The 18,545-nt window shown below is 41.4% G+C and overlaps 2 protein-coding genes across 3 annotated transcripts; one reads left to right on the top strand and one right to left on the bottom strand.

The window, feature by feature from the left end:
* Positions 1–1,014: 1,014 nt before the first annotated feature.
* Positions 1,015–5,100, bottom strand: LOC118418894 (E3 ubiquitin-protein ligase TRIM22-like). 2 transcript variants are annotated; one of them, XM_035825011.1, is made up of 8 exons: positions 4,478–5,098; positions 4,100–4,174; positions 3,747–3,962; positions 3,521–3,543; positions 2,939–3,230; positions 2,408–2,794; positions 1,586–1,759; positions 1,015–1,158 (listed from the first exon to the last, which is right to left on the bottom strand). In XM_035825011.1, exons 1-8 carry the CDS (start codon positions 5,006–5,008, stop codon positions 1,033–1,035), a joined length of 1,824 nt encoding a protein of 607 aa, XP_035680904.1. In that variant the 5' UTR covers positions 5,009–5,098; the 3' UTR covers positions 1,015–1,032. The 2 variants fall into 2 exon arrangements, with proteins under 2 accessions (XP_035680904.1, XP_035680905.1); XM_035825012.1 differs by lacking the exon at positions 1,015–1,158 and having other exon boundaries at positions 1,602–1,759; positions 2,392–2,794; positions 4,478–5,100.
* An 8,441-nt stretch (positions 5,101–13,541) lies between these two features.
* LOC118420368 (protein dimmed-like) lies at positions 13,542–18,170 on the top strand. Its single transcript, XM_035827165.1, has 4 exons — positions 13,542–14,615; positions 16,158–16,283; positions 16,655–16,761; positions 17,135–18,170. The coding sequence occupies exons 1-4, from the start codon at positions 14,052–14,054 to the stop codon at positions 17,256–17,258; spliced, it is 921 nt and encodes a 306-aa protein (XP_035683058.1). The 5' UTR covers positions 13,542–14,051; the 3' UTR covers positions 17,259–18,170.
* The last annotated feature ends 375 nt before the right edge of the window (positions 18,171–18,545 follow it).

The raw sequence follows: 18,545 nt of genomic DNA, 5'->3' as shown, positions 1-18,545 counted from the left end.
GTAGGAGGCAGGTGACGGACATGGCTATATCAGACGCGAGGATAGACTACAACCTCCCCAGCATATATTCCTTTCCTGGTAGAAAAACCTTTCCGGTACGAAACCTGGCCAATATGTTTTGAAAATGGTGAATATGAACACCATACCCCACCCCATCTAGCATCTTTTGGGAATAGATTCATATATCGGCCTCTGAGTCTGACTTTTATTGTGTCTTATGATTGAATGAACAAGAACAGCCTTGCAAAATGTGTAACATTTCCGTTTAATGCATCAACTTAGGAAATTTCCTTTTTTGACAAAAATACAAATTTTGTTGTCGAACATACAATACAACTGTGGGACTCCCGTTACTGACATTGCTAGCAGATAGTAAGTGGAGATGGGCCATTGGATGTCAGTGTTGATGAAACAGTCTGTACAACTTTACTAGGGGCGGTCAATAAGTAATGCCCTTGACCCATTTTCCATAGCAGGAGATTAATGAAACTTGGCACAGTTATTAGTCTTTCTCTTCATAGGAACCACCCAGAGTTATGCATTTCTCCCATCGTTTGATGCAGCTCTGGACACCGTTTTTGTAGGACACCCCAGGTTGGTCCTCCAACAGATGCCTCATCAATGGCAGAAGAGGGACGGCCAGGTCTGGGAGCTGTTTCCACCGGCCATGTTTGAATTCAGGATGCCATTGTTTTACAAGGTCATATGATGGGGCATCATCACCATAAGTTTCTTTCATTTCATCAAAAGTCTTCTTTGGTGTGCGTCCTTTCAAATACAAAAACCGGATCACTGCGGTCACACCTGGTCCATTTCGCACCTGACTCAGTTCAAACACCAGTAAATCAGAAACCACAATTTGTTCAGAGCTGTTTTTTGCAACATAATCTATAAAGATATGAATCATTACACATACAAATTTCATCTAGATCAGACGACTGGAAGTGGATACAGGGGCATTACTTATTGACCGCCCCTCGTACTAGTAATACTCCTATCATATTCAAATCCGCTGTATCCGCCAGATGATTGTCATAGCGTACTGCTGGTCGATGCCGTCCGTTCCTGCACCATCTCTCTCGCCACACATCTCTCGAACACTTTCTTGTAAACAGTGGCAGCGTCGGGCTGAGAAAAAGTCGCTGCGAAGAACGCCTCCTAGAGAACACGGCGATAACGACAAAGAAGTTGCAATGACACACTTTATGTAGGTACAGCACCCTACATTAGGTTGCGTAAAATACTGTCACAACAAAGGTACAGCGCCTTCCGTATGGTCATTCACATGTGAAAACAGCAACATGTTATAGTTACAGGCAACAAGATGACATCATGTCCATGACATTGACTTCGACCTCTGTCTTCACAACAACTACGCACATGAAAGAATATTATCGCGATCCATTTAAAGGTTCTGAAGTTATGCTGACCACAAATAACCTGAAACGTAGACACGCACACACAAACAGACTATCAAACACACACAGACAGACACAGCAAAAATGATACCTCCATTTTTAGAGAAAAAAAGCAATGACTGAGTTCAGTAACGTTCAAACAGATAGAATGCTTCCGCAGACGACACCTTCCGTGATCCGTCGGCCGCGTCGATGCCCGACCAGACCAGCGCGTCCTCCCCGCCGATCCTGTCGGCCACCAGCGTCATGTCCGCCGTGATGTAGTGGTTCGCCTGCACGCTGTACGTCCCGTCACTCCACATCAGCACGCGCGCCTTACCCGTCACGTTATGGCGCAGAATCTGCGAACAAGGGGGGTCAGCGGGTTAAGGTGGTATCTCACTGCACTTGGGGCACCGGTGCGGCGCTGCGGGGTTCGAAAGATTACTCAACGAATTTCAGAGATGAAGAGCGTATTTTCTTACGTTTTGTGTACTTTGTTGTCTTCTTAGTCATACTTTTACGTATTACGCAATATATGAATTATAAAGTATCGGCGAAAATAACACAACAGTGCCTCAGTAAATGAACCCCGCAGTGCCGCACAGGTACCCCAAGTGCAGTGAGATACTACCTTTAGTGAGAAAATAATGGCTTTACAAAGATGTACAAAGGTTTACAATAATGGAAAAATTGCAGCAGGTTTACAAAGTTATAAACCAATCTTTGGTTTTAGTTTCCATTCAAAATACATAATGCATTTAAGTAATGTGTAACCATTATGTAACATTTTGATACTTTAACAATTTGATACCTTAACATCTACCTGCTAAAGTTTTGCACCAAAGTTGTATTTAGTTACAGGGTTAGGTAGTAGGAAGCTTGTGTTAACAAAGTGGATGTTCTTACACGAAACAGCATTATTCTGTGATAGGCTGATCATAGGCACTACTAGACTACGTGAGTACATGTATATGTAACGTTATAACCTTACTAGTGTATGTACACACTTTCAGATCGCCAACTCCCTGCTCTTTCCAGTCCGTGCAGTCCGAATCCCACAGAAATAACTTAGCACTTTGCTGAAACATTATTCCCTCTTCCCTCTGGTTGTCCTCTGTCAGCTTTGAAAATACATTTGCTTGCGTGTCTTCGGGTCCTCTTCTATCGTTTGTATGCCCAGGATTCTCGTGTACATTCGATGGCACGTTGGGCAACGACTCGGTCATTTTCGGCGTACCATCGTCTGAGATCGGAATATCCTCGGCAATCGTCGAAAGTGATGACGCACCAGAAACAGATAGACTCGGGAAAAGCTGTAAACCGGCTTCCAGATGTGGATTCTCTGAACATGAAACTGTCGATTCTGGTTGTCTTGTCAGTATCCGAATCGTTCCCTGTTGGGTTGAGTATGAATAAATATTATTTCTTTTTGAAAATTATTGACGACGCAAAGAAATTTTCAAACATTGACCTGTTAGTCCATTACCTTACTTTTACATGTTCAGATTTACAAAAAAAAATACCTTGCAATTTTTTACCTCACAAGCAACAGATGCTATCTTGTTTTGTTGTGTTTTACTACCGCCAAAGCCTTGAGATGGTAGCGGCATCGCTCCAGCATCATGGACACTACTTGATGTGAACTCAGATCTGGCTTGATCGAAACTTGACCATCCATCGCCGTGAACTTGAAGCTTGTTTGAGGTTTTCTGACAGAAAATGTCGTCAATGGCGCGTTTTACCGCCTGTAGTTGTCGCTCTGTGGGAATCTGTTGCACACTAACCAAACTCTGGTCGTTCCAGTCTGGATTTGCGCAGATTGCTGCCGCCCTAAATGTTTGTGAAGAAAAACACACAAGTCTATAATGTGCCTGCCATCATTTCTGTTTTGTTTTACTATTGTCTGCCTGAAATTCTCATTGGCGCTCTAATGAGCAAGAAAAAGGCAATGTCACGACATTCTCATTGCTAACGCAATCATAACAAAGCATGTGCTTCAAGTTTCGTCAGAAGAAAATGCCAGGCACCGCTCTCAATGGTATGAAAACCTGTTCAATAGCATAGACAAATGTCATCTTCGACGTTACCGAAGCATTTTCCTTTACCTATCGGATGCTTACCTAACTTGGACAGCATGCGCCTCCTGTTGATGTTGAGAATAAATGCATCAGTGTTTTACAGGATATTGCTGTTAATTGCATCTTGACTAACGTTAGACGGTAGCAATCCAGCAATGTATTTCTATTTCTGATAGTTACGAAAGCAGATAGTACAAGTAGACCGACATAGGTGAAAATGACATTGCAGGGTTTGAACAACAGAATAATACAAAATGTATCTATTTACCTTTAGGAATTTCTCCGAGTTGCCCCCCTCCCCCAGCAGAAATCTCGAATCGTCTTGGATGGTGTTCAAACCTCTTTTAATGGCCTCTATCCGCTCTTGTTTCTCTGCTGTCTCAGACTGTATTGCCTCCACAATTTGTTCCGCCTTCATGTCCAATGCTAGTTTAATGTCTTTCATCTGCGATTTGATTTCGTTTATAGCTTTTCCAGCATTGCTCTATGAACAAAATAAGATAATTTCGTCAACAGCTTAAACGGTAGCTATATTGGCAATCCTAAGTCTATAATTCAAGAGTCGATGTTTTTTTTCATTGAAAGTTGACATGGTAACGAAAGATGATGGACAGTACTTACGGACAACGCAGTCTCCATGTCCAAGATTTTCATATGCGTTTTCCTGCTGCCCATTGAGATGTCCATCAAACTCACCTAAAAAAAGTCACAAACTTTATCTGTGTAAATGATGTCTGAGCTTTAAGTATGTGTTGCGCTGTCCAATCAATGCTTAGGACACACATATTCGTAATCAAGGCCTCCTTTCCACTAGACGACGATCGCGATGCGCTCTCACAGCGACCTAAAACGGATATGTTTGACCGTTGTGTTTTTACACAATTCGTTGAGCGCTCCGTGTCAAAACTTTAGGTCGCAGAAAGACCGTCCTGGTTAAAAGAATGTATTACTGATGTTCATAAAATACGCGTACGCCACTATCTATGCACGATGACGTACCTTTCTCAAGGACGTCGCCACATACTTATTCTTGACGTTGTGTTGCGGTGAGCTGGCCGGATGTCTACCTCCAGGCTCTTTCATACACTGCAAACAGCATTCCTCCTCACAGACCATACAATACATCAGGAGACTCTTGCCATGCTCCCTACACCTACCGGCCATTTGTACCCCTTGAGTCCCCACACCCTGACATAATCTAGCGTTCCCGTCTGTGCTGAAATTCCCGCCATTTCCTGACTTTCTGTGCTCGTCCACCAGGCTAGAGAGTGCGTAGTTGGACGGGAGGGCCCCCGCTCCTCCCCGCGACAAGTTGAGCGGCATTCGGCATTCCGGACAAGTGAAAATCTCCGCGCGTTGTTTGTGTACAGTCATGTCCATCCAGTCCGAAATGCACTTCTTACAAAAAGAATGGCTGCACGGCAAAATCACTGGGCTGTGGAAAGTTTCCAAACAGATACTGCAGACGATATTGTGTTCAATTTCTGTCGCCATACCGATCGGCCATAAAGCTACAAGCCTATAAGGCATCGTTATGTCTCCAAAAATTGTGTTTTGTTTTGATCTTGAATGTCGTTCGACAGTTTGTTCTATAACCTTATTCGTATATATTCGTTGTGGCCAACAGTGCTTGTTCTGGAATATACGATGCTGACCGAGCCAAACAAAAGATGTAACGTTAGATGCTTTGAGATAGTGACGTTGCATTCGTACAAAACTTTGTGGTTAGGGTACGAACACTGTTGAAGAATTGACAAACGAAATAACAGATATCTGGCATTATTCCCAACAACTTCTAAATTTTTACATAGATTTGCAAGGCTGAATGAAAAGCCGAGCAAGAAATGGTATTGTGTCAGATTAATTTAAAACGGAAAAGAGCCAACAAAACTATTGATGTGCCTTCACATGACGTACATTTACTTAACTGATAGCACATACTGCAGTATCGATTTAAATGGACTCATTACGAATTTGAATAATTACACGTTCTCTCTTTGTAGAAAATTCTTAAGGTGTGGTCTTAGTTAAGATAAACAAAGAGGATCTCTTCTGGGAGAAATATGCACTGACAATCGCCTGTCTGAGTTCCGGATAAATTTGATTAATTACGTTGTAATTGGCTAAATGAAGATAAGAACATACTATCTCATGTTGAAAACCTTATGCAAACTACAAATATACAGTGGCATACTTATGTGTGTATATAGAAGATAGCCTTTACAGTCATCTATACGAGTACTTTGTTGGCTTCGAATGAAAGACCGTCTGAGAACAGTTTGTTGTTGTGTTTGCTTTATCATCAACCAGAAATTTTGTCTTAGAAATCAGATAGGCGGAGCCAACTGTGTCGTATCGAACCCAAAATCAATTACACAAATGTTATCGATTGGATCGAGCTCCTGCTGGACTTAATTAGTTAATTGTAATGAGTGGGTTACAATTGGAGCTGTCGATGCCTGGGTGTGATACGGGAACACACGTGGTGAAGATGGACAAGGTTCTCCCTGGGGAGGGGGGTGGAAACAGGAAGGGAGGGGAGAAAACCATTAGTCTTCACAATAGTAATGGTTATGTATAGTAATGGTGGTAGCTCGATGAAGTGTGAAAAAAAATCAGGAATACCAAAAACAGTTTGAGTTGGCGGCTTGTCCTTTCGTTCGTTAGTATATGTACTGTTCTTCTCCATTTCAAAAGTTGCCAGATGCAGCTGACATTGAGTGGGGAAAACAAACAAACATTTTAAGCCGTGGCCCTCGTCATTTTGATAAGACGATCACGTCATTACGTTTCTGCGTTAATTCTAATGTAGGAATGTGTTGTTATCACACGATGGTCCGTCACAAGTAACTCGGGGATCATCTTCATGATAAGTTAAGTTAAGTCGTCGACAACCAGAAACGATCAAAACAGATACGATGGATTTCATTGTTAAAGCTTTTGTATGCTTAAGCTTATGTTTAACGGTAGTTACTTCACTTTTATCCGCGGGTTACCTATCTCCGTTCTTTTAAATCAGGGTATCTAGGGATATCGACTTGAGGGACTGTGGTTTTGGTTAATCTGCAATATTTTCAAAATACTGAAATTTGAAACCACCATCCGTCGACATGATATCCTTAAATAACCTAAAACAACTTGTTTGGTTTGGTTTGGTTTATTTAGATCTCCATTAGTGAAATACACTAGTCTTCCTGGAGTCCACATTAAAACAATACAGAAATAATAGCAACAGAAATGTACAAATAATACACATTATAACTTTGAAATAACAGAAAGCAAACATATGGTAAACTGAAAAACAGTGATTTGCATACGTGAAGTAAAATCAAATAAATCAACTTAGTTCTTATATATACAACAAAATGTCCAATTGAATTAACAGAAACTTGGTAATATCAACTCAAAAACAGAGTGGGAGAGGTCGGAGGTCGAGCAAAATCATAGTAAATCAAATACAATTTGAACTGAAGTATTGAAACTGCGTTTAGATACCCTGCGGATAAAAGTGAATAGTATTACATTTTTTGCCAACATATGTAAGCATACACACTTCATCAAAATATCAAGAGAACGCAAGTATAACATATTCTACAGCTTCTAAAGTAGTGCGTCAGCAATAAATGCCTTTAGCTTTCAGGGTTTTCTTTTTCTGTTCAGAAGAAGGACAGCAAAACTAATAGACAACTCCGTTTTTCTCAACATCTGTACCCGCGAGTGTCGCTGAGGATTATAAGAGAGGCAAATTCTTAAGATAATCCTAGCTTACTTCATATTTACCTTAGATACAACGACTATTATAATTTCGTGACACCTATGATAATCAAAACTTTTTGTTGTTGTTTTGTTAGTTCTATCGACGCCATCTCAGCAAGCTAAGCTATCCACTTGGGTTTATGCAGAAATAAACAGCTTGGTAATCTGACTTGTTTACGTTACAGTGCATTACTATTACTAAGGATTAACACTAGAGATAAACTGTAACAGATACACTATTTCTATATCCAATATACCGCAGCGTCCTTTGCATGAAGGCAACAAGACGATATAGCAAATGCATTTTTCCATCTTGTAGCGTGTGAGTCATTCTAATCCGTCTTAAGAAGATTTACCATTTAGTTTTACACACAATTATACTTTATCAGAGAATAGAATTTCTGAAGCAGATATATGGTATATTCACAGAAAGGCTAACGTTTCTGGACATAAAGAATAGTAAAATCCTGTTTTGAAGTAGTTTCCAATTTTGTCCAGTCTGCAATTGTTAAAAAAAGATACCGAAACTTTCACCCTCATCCTCACATCCCCATCCCTTTCGGGAACGAAAAGTCCGATATAGAAGACACCAAACTACACAGGACGCATTATCTGTGGATATTCTTACGTGTATATTTGTATTTTTATTTCCACAAACACCCCGACCGGGCCCCGGTTAGGAAATGTGACGTTAGCTTAAGTATGTACCAAGACTTCCAACTGCAACCAACAAATATAGACAAAAACGGGTTTGTCTACTCATAGACTTTTGTTCTTTGTTTCAGTTTCTTATTTTGACCCTACTGTTTGTCCGCCATGAAAAGTGATAAACAATGCGCCACGCGACTATTTCTTTCACCTCTGATCCTCAGGATCAACTGTGATTATAAAATGCCGAAGTCGTATGGGACGGAATTGTTGGAAAGAACCAGCCGTTTCGCTTCTCATTTTCACGATAATCTTGGACAATGCCAGAAACAATGGCTCCCGATGCGACTTCAAAGTGCCCCAGCGGCTTTTGAAATTTGCTGTCGTTTGCAGACGACTTTCTGAGGGAAAACACCTGGATCGTGCTCACCTGATCTCACCAATTTCGCGCCGTCTCAGTCGACAGACCAGCCAGCGCGTCGCCCTCTGAAACCGCCGGCCCGATGCCGCTTTATGTCGCCGCCTGAAAGAATGCCGTCACCCGGCTCCCCCCACTTATGAGATAACCTGAACAAAAGTACACTTATCTTTCAAAAATTCTCCGATGGCCAAAATTATCCGCGGTTATCGACAGAACCAGTTGGTTTATCTCTAAAAGACCGCCATTTTCCTATCAAGTTTGTTAGAAGGGGATTATGTCTTTCTGTGTTTAATCCCGCTCGTTCGTGGATTAGAATTATCTCTTCAAAAAAGGTGTCATACTGAAACTGTGAATTTTAACTACAAACGCACCAAAATCTTCTTCGCTAGGTGATGAGCTTTTACTAGTGCGAGCACGCGGTAATGTGTGAAGTGAACTTTCTTTATGTAATTCCATTCTATGTCTTGGTTACAGAATATTGGGAGCAAGAGCGAGATCAGCAATTTAGAGCCGCTAAAAGTATAAACAATGTTTCGCTTCAAGGAATGGTATCAACATGCGGTTGTCCTTTCTAGTGATCTTTAATTAAAGTGATCTTTCTTAGCGATGTCGTTCCACGTTACGCTTCCTTCTCTTTAAGCCATTGTCAAAACGTGGCGTTTGAAAATCTATCGACATCTGGTCCATTTGAATCTTCAAAAAAAAATATCCATAATATCCAAAATATCGCAAGATTTCCTTAGATCATTAATCTGTCTCAGAACGGTATGCAGTTTGTATCGTCCATCGACAGACAAGCGTGGACCATTTGGGGACATTGGTGCATGATTGGCACCCATTTTGGACGACAGGATACGTGCTAAAGTGATTCATCCATCTTGGTACAGGCTGATATCATCGGCGTCTCTGACGGCTACCCTGCCCTGCTCTGGTCGGGAGCGCCTTGTGAAGTTACCCGCTGACCAGAAAATTGGCCACGGGTCTCGGTTTAACTACAAACCTCAGGGGACCCCAAAGGAAACATACAGGTTCTATTGAAGCAAAAAATGTGTTGTGGCATCCTTACGGTCAACTATAGAAAAACCTTGCTATACCATGGAATAGAGACTCTATTCGTACTGCACATAAATGAAATTTATTATCATAAAATGATTTTAGATCTACATGTAACTATGCGCTACATTTGTACACAGTGCGTTATTGCCAATGCATGAAACCCAAGACAAAAAGAAACCGTCTGACATAACAATATATTTTTAAATTTTACTGATAAAAAAAGAGAGATGTCGAAAATGTTAAAGCGAGAAAAGTGTTCTCATAGGTAGATTCAGTTATGGCGATGGATTTTCATGTAGATCACACAATGTACTGCGCACAATGTTTTGTCGAAAGAGCTTGACTCTCAAAAGATCACTAGGGGAGCTGGTGGAGTTATGACAAAAATATAGGAAAAGAAAATATACGCTTAGTTGGTCTTCCGTCACTTAGTTATGTAGCAGCAAATTTAGAACCGTCCGTCTTTGCATGCAAATTGTTCAGATAGAACATATATCGAATGTTGTGACACAATGAAGATCTTTCCATTGAAGTCAAGTAAATATATCATTCCTCACGGAAAAGAAGATTTGGACATGTGTAGTGGTCCTGGCTTTGAAGAATTTGTTTTTCATATTTTCGCAAGTTTACAGTATGCAAACTGGCTGGGTGCAGTGATAGAGTGCACGAACCAGATGTGAAATATACAGAAACCGTTACAGGTAGTCTAGACAAAATACAAAGACAGAAGAGCACAAAGACGAAAGCAGTTTCAATTTTGTTCTTTCTTTACTACCGTTACCGTTGACAACGATACCTTCTTTTAATCCGCACAGAGAATATCTCAAACAAAGTACCCAAGTGCTTCGGCAATTTCCTTTGTAGAAGACCAATAGAACGCCTTCGTAATCACAGTACCGACCCGACGGCCGAAAAGAGCCGAAGTTGTTACCGAGGATTTGGCTTGCCGCCATCATCGATGGAGAACATAAACAGGCTACTAATTTTCACATACCGCGACAGGCACTGACGATACGAAAACGATTTGTCGGCAGCATGTTTTAAACACTTTTACTTACAGCGATCAGAGACCAAGCATTTTGCAAAGCAATCATTGAGACGCCAATAGTTGAAAAAGCACCCAGAGAGAGACCAACCTTCCTCGCCAAGCCACTGTAGTATCTTTGCATAACGTTACAGACTTACGTGACAGGCATCAACCTGATACTTAGTATGCCATCCTGGTTGCTAGACAGGTCTTGCAGTTCACCATTTTTTTCATTGCTCTTCTACATCAAAATATTTATCGTTGAACTGGCCTTTTAATGACTATCAAGTTGTAACCGGGGACCAACCGGTTGCCTCTTCCACCATGGCCTCAATGAAAAGCGGCCTGCAGGCCGATTTGAGCTTTCATGAATAAAACAAATCTTCAAACAAACAAACAAACAAACAAACACTACTTATATTCCAGCGAAATCGGAGCATGTTTTGCATAGTGAATACTGTAGTGTACATTGTGTCTGATACGAGAACCTGTTGTACCTTTTATTTGCAGGTCTAGAAAGACTGATACACAAACCCGCCAACACGCAAGTCTATCTGTGTCACAAAATTTATAAAACAACTTGACTCATCAACATTGTCTCACTACAAAGTCGTGGTCAAAAGAAAATCGATTTCATATTCGTATCAGGATTATAGAGTTTTTCAATACTGCGACCTATATCAAGTAGACAATGAACGACATTTTATCACAGACTGTAGATTGTATCATAAGGAAAGAATTGTACTTTATAACTGCGTCAAAGAAGAGTTTCAGTACTTTGAACATCTTAATGTAATGGATAAATTTCTATTTCTTATCCTCTTAGATAAACCTTGTACTTGAAACTTCATTCATTCACTCACTCACTCACTCATTCATTCAATCATTCATTCATTATTGCTCTGCACTTGTTTGTAACATTCAAAAAGTTTTTAGAAAAATCCCTGTTGATTCTGTCGTAGGCAAGACTGTGCACATTTCATTCAACATTAACTGTTGTAGCCTCTACTTCTTATCCAAAGTGCGCACACGCCCATATTTATTCACTTTTAGTTATTACCTTTCATATTTCTATCTTCCGGTCCCCGCACACAAAGATACACTGTTCACCAGCCGTTACCGATATTCAGACAAGAAACAGACACTTTGAAATTACCCGTGTAGTGCCCGCAGGCATGATTGTATCAGTCCGCCAGGCCTTTGATGTCCCCACAAGTACAAGTGTCCTAAGCGAAGACGCGCTGTGCCTATATCAAGCCTCAAACATCAAAAGAAACCCAGTCTAGACGATGGCATACCGATTTTGGTTATCATTGGACTGGAGAGAGAAAGAATCGCGATTTTTACGACAAAAAGATAGCCCAGAGACCACAAAACTACATTGTTATACAACACTCGGCAAATCGCAGAAATACCTGAGGAGAAAATAAGGTAGACTTTCGGTCTTGACATGGTTTTGCAATTGTCTGAATCATATGTGTCATAAAGTCAACTTATTAGTCGTGGCAACGCATGGAGGGCAATCTCACAAGTGGGGTTTATAAACGCCATTTTACAAATCTATTACAACCTCTTGTGAGAGCTATATAACAGGCTACAATGACAATCCCATTCGCAGCGGCTACATAGATATTGTGATGTTACTCTAAAATTGTTGTATTACATATATATCTATATGCATATCGATAATTTATATATAATTTATATAATCCATAAGTGTTGACAGAAAGTTGATACCTACAATGACACTGGGTGTCACATCATCGGACAAATAAAAACTTGCCAGCGTGTGCGACTGAAGAGTATTAATGTATAAGTATTTCACGATTTGTTCTTTGTCTCTATCGCTGAATTACAAAAGAATTTCCAGTTTGAGAGAACTCTAAAATCGCCACGAGCGTTGGCTACCGGAAAACAGAGGCCACGCGTCCTGTATTAGTGCAAACATCCCAGGATCGATATAATCACATCCGGACAATACGGCGTCCTCGCCGGGAGAGAAAGGCCCGCACACCCGGCGCACACCCGCCTTTTGTCCGACTGATCTTCGCCTACAACATCTGGTTACAGCGTCATTCGTTATATACAAAGGGAAGGGATCTACCGTAACAGCAAATATTACTGTTTGTATTTGTTAAAGTTTGTTACAGTTATTGTTTTCTATCTCTTTTTTTTCCGATTTATGTAATCATTTCTGCTTCCACGTACTTGTATGTGATTATTTATGTGTATTTGAAATGCAATGAAAATATTACTGTTTGTCCGTCATAATTTCAAATGAGCGTCTTGGTCCTATTCTGTAACGTAGTTTTGATGTGCATGGTTTCATACTCGAGAATCACATCTTATATCAAACTTTACATATACAGAACAAAAGTAACGCATCTGAAATATGAATACAAATGAAATACAAAATGTAGATACAAGTTCACACAGTATACGTATGATTTAGTTTGAATTGAAATGTTGGGGTTGACCTCATTATTAGCACCTAACGAACCCTGCAGCTGTCAGGCGTTAATTTTTTTTCAAAATTCTCATGTTATGTTAACCGGCACGCTAACATATCCCATACGCACATTTTCCCATATAAATTTTACATGTAGTTCTTGCCAGGATCGAACAATACAGACAATTGAGCAGTCAAATTGAAAATGACGAAATGTCTTGAACTTAAGCAAAAATCCACCGAATGCGGAAAACGCAGCTGTGGAGTTTGCACGGCGAAGTGTATCATGGGATATGTCTAATCTTTCTTCACAAAACCAGACGCTGAGTAACAGCAAGGACCTAAAACCCGACAAATTATACAAAATTTGACACAGAAAAGTGCAGACCACAGGGTTTGGGTTAAGGCGTACGAGGGACCTCAATTTTACATAACGAGTTTCAAAAATATCCCTCTATCTCCCGAATTTAACATAAGAAAGATAGATAACGAGAGGTATCTACGCAGCTTTAGTTCAACAAAAACAGTATGCAATTTTCGTCCCACAATAAGAAAGCATGTACCACAATACAGGGAAACAACAACAGTTCAGGAAAACTATACCAGCGTTTCCTCTTATGATATGAAAAAAAAGGAGCTCAACCCGTACGATTATAATTGGCTGAATTAAAACCATTTACAGTACTTCACACACATTGTGTCAACAAGCGCCTCCCCGTTTGTCTATGACTTGCGCGGAACAATTAAGTTCTAATTTGCCTGAATGGGCCGGGGAATTACACAGTAGTTAACTTGAGTAAATAGCCTGGCGGAGGAATATTTAAAGTCGAGTGGACAACGTGGGTTGGGTGCAGTCCTCGACAAGTCGTGGAGGAGGGAAGAGAGATTGGAAAGTTCCCGAGTCGTGGTCTGCGGAGGTTGAAGAGAGCTTGTCGTGTGCGTCAACCCTTGGGCCAGCTTGTGGTTTAATTTTGCCACGTTTACACAGCGCCCACTTGTTGCACACAGCTTGCGCAGCAAGACGCAAGTGTCATCCGACTGTTCTTTATCATCAGACTAACGCTGGACGGACAGTCTTCTGCACTCTGTTTGGCTGCAGATATCCAGGCTTCAGTCACAAGCTGTTCCACTGACTCTCCTTCCCGGCTGTTTTGCTGGCAAACTTTCGAGCACAAGTGTTGTTTTTAAGGCAAAAATCCTTCATTTCTCTCTCACAATGGAAGTTGTGCAATATAACGAGGATCAATATAGCTTCAGCGGTGCAACTGATACCACTGATCAGAACGGTGCGTCAGCTTCGTATCAAAATATGGCGCCAATGCCGGACTTTTACAGCGACTTCGACAACAGCTCCTACAATTTCGCCAGTCTTGCCTTCGACTTGGCCGACCTTGGGGACTTGGCGGCCAGCGTCGACGTTCCTCTCTACGGCGGCGGCTTCCCGTCAGGTGACGCCGGGTACGTCCCAGGCGACGTCAACACGTACAGCCCCTCGTCCTCCAGCGGTGGAAACTACAGCCCTAACACGTACAGTCCGTCCAACTACACACCTAACAACTACACACAAGGCTCTTACGACTCATCAAGTGGAGGCCACGATCCTAGCCTCAACACCACGGTGACGGGGACCTGGTCGTGCTGGACACAACAAGTGCCGCAGCAAACCGGCTACTTCGACGGGACGCAGGCCGCACAGGGTCTGTACAACTTCGGCGGACAGCCTCCAGTACATGTAGGGTACGGACAGTCTCAACAGGGAACCCTTCAACAACAACAACAGGTTGGGCTTTTCTCTTTTTGGACTTTTTTTCTAATGCTGTCCGATTAGACAAATCTTGCGTGTATATAGAACTGTTGTATACGTCGAGGAAGGTGCCTATTTTTCTTATAGAGCAGGATAATTTCACATAGACGACACCAGAACCGCATTTATATTAGAACTATTGTTCTTAACTTTCACATTGGTTTTCAAAAGGTTCAGTCAAATCTAACTTTTGCTGTACATGTTATAAAACAATGCTGTAGAGACAGACTTAAGAAACGTGAATCAAACAGTGACCCGTTTACACCATTCGCAACCCTCACATTTGCGCTATTTCGTCTTTGGGCCAAAGATCGTCTGTACCCCTAGGATATCATCAATTACTTAAGATAACATCGGGCTTTTAAACAGACAAACTAAGTAAAGAAGGCAAATCGTCTTAGAAGACGGTACAAGAAGGATTTCAGTGAGGAAGACAATCTCAGCGAGCATGCTTTGTCTACTGAAAACGTTAACGGACTTTTCCTTTCAACCAGAAGTTTACGGAAAGTTGCAATCCTGTGTCGCCTCGGTTATGTTCTAATTTTCGAGGCGTGGCTCCGTACCAGTCAAGCTACGATAAAATGTGACGATATCAGAGTAATTTTGATCGAATAGCAATCGGGAAAAGACGTGAGGTACGCCTGTTATGTGTGTTATGCGGTGTCAACCCTGTGTACGGAATCTAGCACACGCGTGGGACATAAAAGAGATGGGAGGCGTGCATCATTACACGCTTAACTAATCACAGGAGCCCCCGCTTATACACATGTACTATAGTACAGGCTCGTGCAGAGGCTCTATAAGATAATAGTAAACCAAGACAATGTGTCTCTAGCATTAGCACCGAATGTTTTATCTGAAAACTTTGACAGGTTCTTAGGAAAATCTGGTCGGGTTCTTAAGTAAATCTGGCCAGCTTACCTACACTTCTCAAGAACGTCGGGAACACCTGGATTGATGCGTCTTGATTCTTTAATATCTACCTTGTGGCTAGATAGGGATTAGTAAGAATGAGTAAACACCGCTGTCCCCAAAACACGTCCGACAACCTAACTTGTTGCTAAGGGTCATTTACCTGCAATATCTGCTACCATACATTGTACCATGTTCAACTGTCGAGCAATGAATTTCATTCATTCGTTTACAGTTTTGTTTTTATTTTGCTTTGGGACAGACGAAGACAATGTAGCGCTGCACTCAAGTTAGTAACTTATATTAAACAGCGCCATATACACAAACAGAACTGCTCTTTTCTTTTAGCTCTCCGACCGAATTCGAAGTCAGGTACCCATTTTACACCTGTGTGCAGTGAGGAAGGTAGTGTAAAGTAGCACAACGTCGGGGCACGGCGAGTGTCGAACACGGGACCTCTAGATTCCGAGTCCAACGTTCCACCAGTTACGCCTCACACGATGCCATATCGCTTACAGTTGAATATATCATGAGAATAATGCCTTAAAAGAGTAGGACATATTTCATTTCATTTTGAGTGATCTTTTGCTTGATTTTTCACACCAGCCCGGGCAGACCAAACCGAAGACCAGGCGGCGCATCCCGACCCTGGCCCAGCGGAAAGCCGCTAACATCCGCGAGAGGCGGCGGATGTTCAACCTGAACGACGCCTTCGACAAGCTCAGAAAGAGGGTAAGAGATGTAACTCAGTACTAAGCTGTGCAAAAAAGACAGTACGCATTACCCTAAATGTTAAAACTATTAATACGTAATTCTCACCCTCCAATCTTTATCTACGACTCTACTATGGTTCTAACCTCCGCCAGGCCTTCATTCCTACGGGGTAAATTGGCCAGGCGAGTCAGTCCACGCTAAGGTTAATGTTTCCTCTCCGAAACAAACAACTTCTTTGTTAGCAAAACTCCCCAGGCAAATTATTCTCTCTATGATAGCCAGTGTAGTCAGTCTGGCAGTACTCTATGGCTCTGTCAACTCAAGCTACTTATGAATCGTCCGATGATCGCTTATCAGTATCACAACTAAAAGACACCAATTCCTTCCAGGTTCCCACGTTTTCCTACGAGAAGCGGCTGTCCCGTATTGAGACCCTGAGACTGGCCATCATCTACATCCACTTCATGAAGGACGTTCTGGCCGGAAAGACTGTCAGGTGTGTGTCTTTTATCATATATGTCCTGTAGCTATCTTAATTGTTTTTGTTGACACCATGGATACGTCAAATTCATCAGTACCTTATCCGAAAAACATTTAAACTGTACTGTCCGCCATTTCGTCGACCATATTGGGTAATTTTTTATAAACTGTAGAAGTGTCCATTTCATAATCTAATATTACATATACATTATCTTATCTGCAAATTTATTTCCACGGCCTAGAGCGCGCAGTCTTCGTTATTTTATATAACACTCTCAATCTACAAGACATCCGTCATCAGTTTTGAACTACATACACAATGCACATACACTTGTAGTGTCATGATCGCCCGTTCTTCCCATAATAAGAATTTCACTCTTCTTCCCCAGTGAGGCTGAGATCCGCAGTGTCCGGAGAGACCTGAGCACGGCCATGGAGGCAGCCATGGGGGAGGAGAACGACTCCCCGTCCGACGAGTTGTCGGAGACATCGGAGGGGCCCGGGTCCGTGTGAAGGCAGGAGACACGCCACCTGTAGGGCTCACGTCGGTGTAAATACACCATCTAAAGGCGCGGTCACATAGGTCGTGCGATCATCGTACGATCGTGCGTTCGGGCATTTTGTAGGACAAAAGTGTAAGTCTCCTGCAAATTTCAACTGCATTTATACACAAAATGCTGTTTTGGATCCATGTCTGTGGTTGGTTGTGTCACGGCCTGCTTGAAAATCCTATGGCATCAAAATCGTACGACGATCGCACGACCGATGTGACCGCGTCCTAACCGGCCAGTATGTACTTCCCCACATTGCCGTACTTGTCAGAGACAATCTATATGGTATATCAGTATGTACATGTATTTATTGCGCATTGTATAGTTGGAATCGTTGTGCGATAGTTACGGTAGAAGTACAAGGATTTTTGGGCTGACGATAAAATCAATCAAACATATCGTCCTGTAGTTTCATGTACGTAAAATGCTAACCGAAGAGTAAACGTATGTGTATATATTTGTCAGTAACACTCTATGTATGTCTTTATTATAAAAGACCTGATATAGTTTGTATAAGAAATTGTGAATTGTTGCGGAGTGTTTGTATATATTTTTCTCGTTAAGAAAGAAGTGGGTCTTTTGATGTACATGAAGTTGTAGAAATGCTACAACTTGATATCCTGTTATGTGCTGGTATTTCTGGAGTGTCGCATTATTTAAATGAATATTTACTTCTCAGTAAATCTTATCAGCACGACTCTTGTGACGTCATAATTATTGTCATTCAATCTGAAGTGAGGTTTAACTGGCGCTTTTGTTTCTGTATTTGTCAGTGAATACGGCTAAGCCGGAAAAAACAACTCTTCATCGGTAACAATCGTGATGAACTTGTTCCTTTCTTTCGAATGGAAATAAAAATTCCGTGGGAACTCCACTCGTGTTGTGTTTCCTGTTTGCTGTTCTGATATTTGCGACCCTAGAGAAAATCAAACCGGAAGTGTTTTTCGAGTGCCTACAGACGAAATCACAGTTTACTCCTTTTGTTGAAGGGAAGATTTGGTCGTGAGTTGGTAAACTACAGGTCACGAGTATACGTGAATCTATCACAATAAAAATAGAACATCGCATTAATATTTCTATATAACTTGTGTTTTAACTGAATTTGAGATTTGGACTGATTCGTCAATGTTTATGATAAAAATTCATTGCAATACCATGCCAATTGCTAACGAAGCAAAATAACGTTTACATGCTTGACATTGAAAAGGTAAGGAAAATGAAATATATAAATGAATTGTAAGCGAGTATT

This window comes from Branchiostoma floridae, chromosome 7, assembly GCF_000003815.2.
Source record: "Branchiostoma floridae strain S238N-H82 chromosome 7, Bfl_VNyyK, whole genome shotgun sequence".
Lineage (NCBI taxonomy): Eukaryota > Metazoa > Chordata > Leptocardii > Amphioxiformes > Branchiostomatidae > Branchiostoma > Branchiostoma floridae.
This window is presented reverse-complemented; position numbering and strand designations above follow the sequence as displayed.